The 1700-nt window shown below is 40.2% G+C and overlaps 1 protein-coding gene across 1 annotated transcript; it reads left to right on the top strand.

The window, feature by feature from the left end:
• Positions 1 to 769: 769 nt before the first annotated feature.
• LOC146191526 (uncharacterized) lies at positions 770 to 1474 on the top strand. The gene has a single exon (XM_084600345.1). The coding sequence runs from the start codon at positions 770 to 772 to the stop codon at positions 1472 to 1474; it is 705 nt and encodes a 234-aa protein (XP_084456471.1).
• The last annotated feature ends 226 nt before the right edge of the window (positions 1475 to 1700 follow it).

Consider the following 1700-nt stretch of genomic DNA (forward strand, 5'->3'; position numbering starts at 1 on the left):
CCTCCCTGCTAACTCTGCACCCGGCCTCGATAACATATGTCCTAAATTACTAAAAATAGCGAAACCTGCAATATGCTCCATCTTAGCTGCTATTTTTCAGCAATCCATTGATACGGGTTGTGTACCATACGACTGGAAAATTGCGCGTGTCATAGCCATTTTCAAATCTGGTGATGCCTCTCTGCCATCAAATTACAGACCAATTTCTTTAACCAATATAAGCTGCAAATTGCTAGAACACATAATCTCCTCCGCCATAATGGGTCATCTGGTGAAGCATAACTTCTTTTTTCCCAATCAGCACGGCTTCCTACATGGTAGGTCTTGCGAAACACAACTGTTTGAATTGGTTACTGACCTTCATCGTGCTGTTCATGTGCACTCTAAAATAGACGCCGTATTTATAGATTTCGCCAAAGCATTCGACAAAGTCCCACGCATACGTCTAATAAAGAAGCTTGAAAATTTAAACATAAATTATAAGGTTATTTGTTGGATAAGGAGTTTTTTGGCTAATCGCTATCAATCAGTCTTTGTTAACAGCCATTCTTCCTCCCACTCCCCCGTTAAATCTGGAGTGCCGCAAGGGTCTGTACTCGGACCTATCTTGTTCTTAGTTTATATAAATGATATCAGTAATAACCTAAATTCCACGGTCAGATTATTTGCTGATGATTGTGTGGTATACAGACAGATAACTGATCTTTCAGACTGTACTCATTTACAATCAGATATTGATAAGATCAATAATTGGTGCACACAATGGCAGATGGAAATTAACACCTCAAAAACAAAACTTGTCAGATTTACCACAACATCTAACACCGAACCATTCCATTACACTTTGAACAACGTGCGTATTGAATCGGTACCCATCATAAAGTATTTAGGTGTACATTTAGCATCAGACCTTTCATGGAACTGTCACGTAGATACGGTCATCAATAAGGCTTCCAAAACACTCGGCTTCTTCAGACGCAACCTGCGATTAGCTAATCCAGACACAAAGCTATTAGCATACACCACATTAGTGCGCTCTAAATTGGAGTACGCCTCTTTAATTTGGAACCCTCATCAAGCATACCTAGTAACAAAATTGGAGTCTCTGCAAAATAAAGCTGCCCGTTTCATATCTAAAAACTATTCGCGATCAGCAAGTATAACTGAAATAAAAACAGCCCTCAACTTACCTCTTCTTGAAAGACGGAGAATGTTTTCCTTACTGTCCTTTTTCTTCAAATTATATTATAGTAATTCTTCCTTTGCGTTGTATCATATCACGCCGGCTCATCATGTATTCCCACGCATTGATCACCAACTGAAAGTGCAACCCATCTTTGCTCGAACCAATCTGTTCTTTCACTCGCCTCTCCTCCTCGCCATCTGTCAATGGAATCTGCTGCCTGCCACCATTGCATCTTCCAGTGATTATGAAACGTTTGTAACCGGACTAAAAAATCACTTGGAGCTGTAACCTTCATCTTTGCATTTCTTTTTTATGTTCGTATTAAAGCGCTGCTCATCGAAAAACGTGAATGTTAGGTGCCATCTGTATCTTTATTTGAGTGTTTGAAGCATTAGCTTTTCAACATTTTGCGCCTGGCTGTATTGTTAACCACTGTATACTTATCGCAATTTTGGATGCATTGTTTGTACTGTTGTCCCACTTTCCGCCCCCCCCCCCCCCCTATGTAATGCCC

Source organism: Amblyomma maculatum, chromosome 4 (genome assembly GCF_055883805.1).
Source record: "Amblyomma maculatum isolate TAMU_Amacu chromosome 4, ASM5588380v1, whole genome shotgun sequence".
NCBI lineage: Eukaryota > Metazoa > Arthropoda > Arachnida > Ixodida > Ixodidae > Amblyomma > Amblyomma maculatum.

Coding starts and splice junctions, on each gene's coding strand:
- LOC146191526 (XM_084600345.1), top strand. CDS start 770: ATGGAAATTAACACCTCAAAAACAAAACTTGTCAGATTTACCACAACA.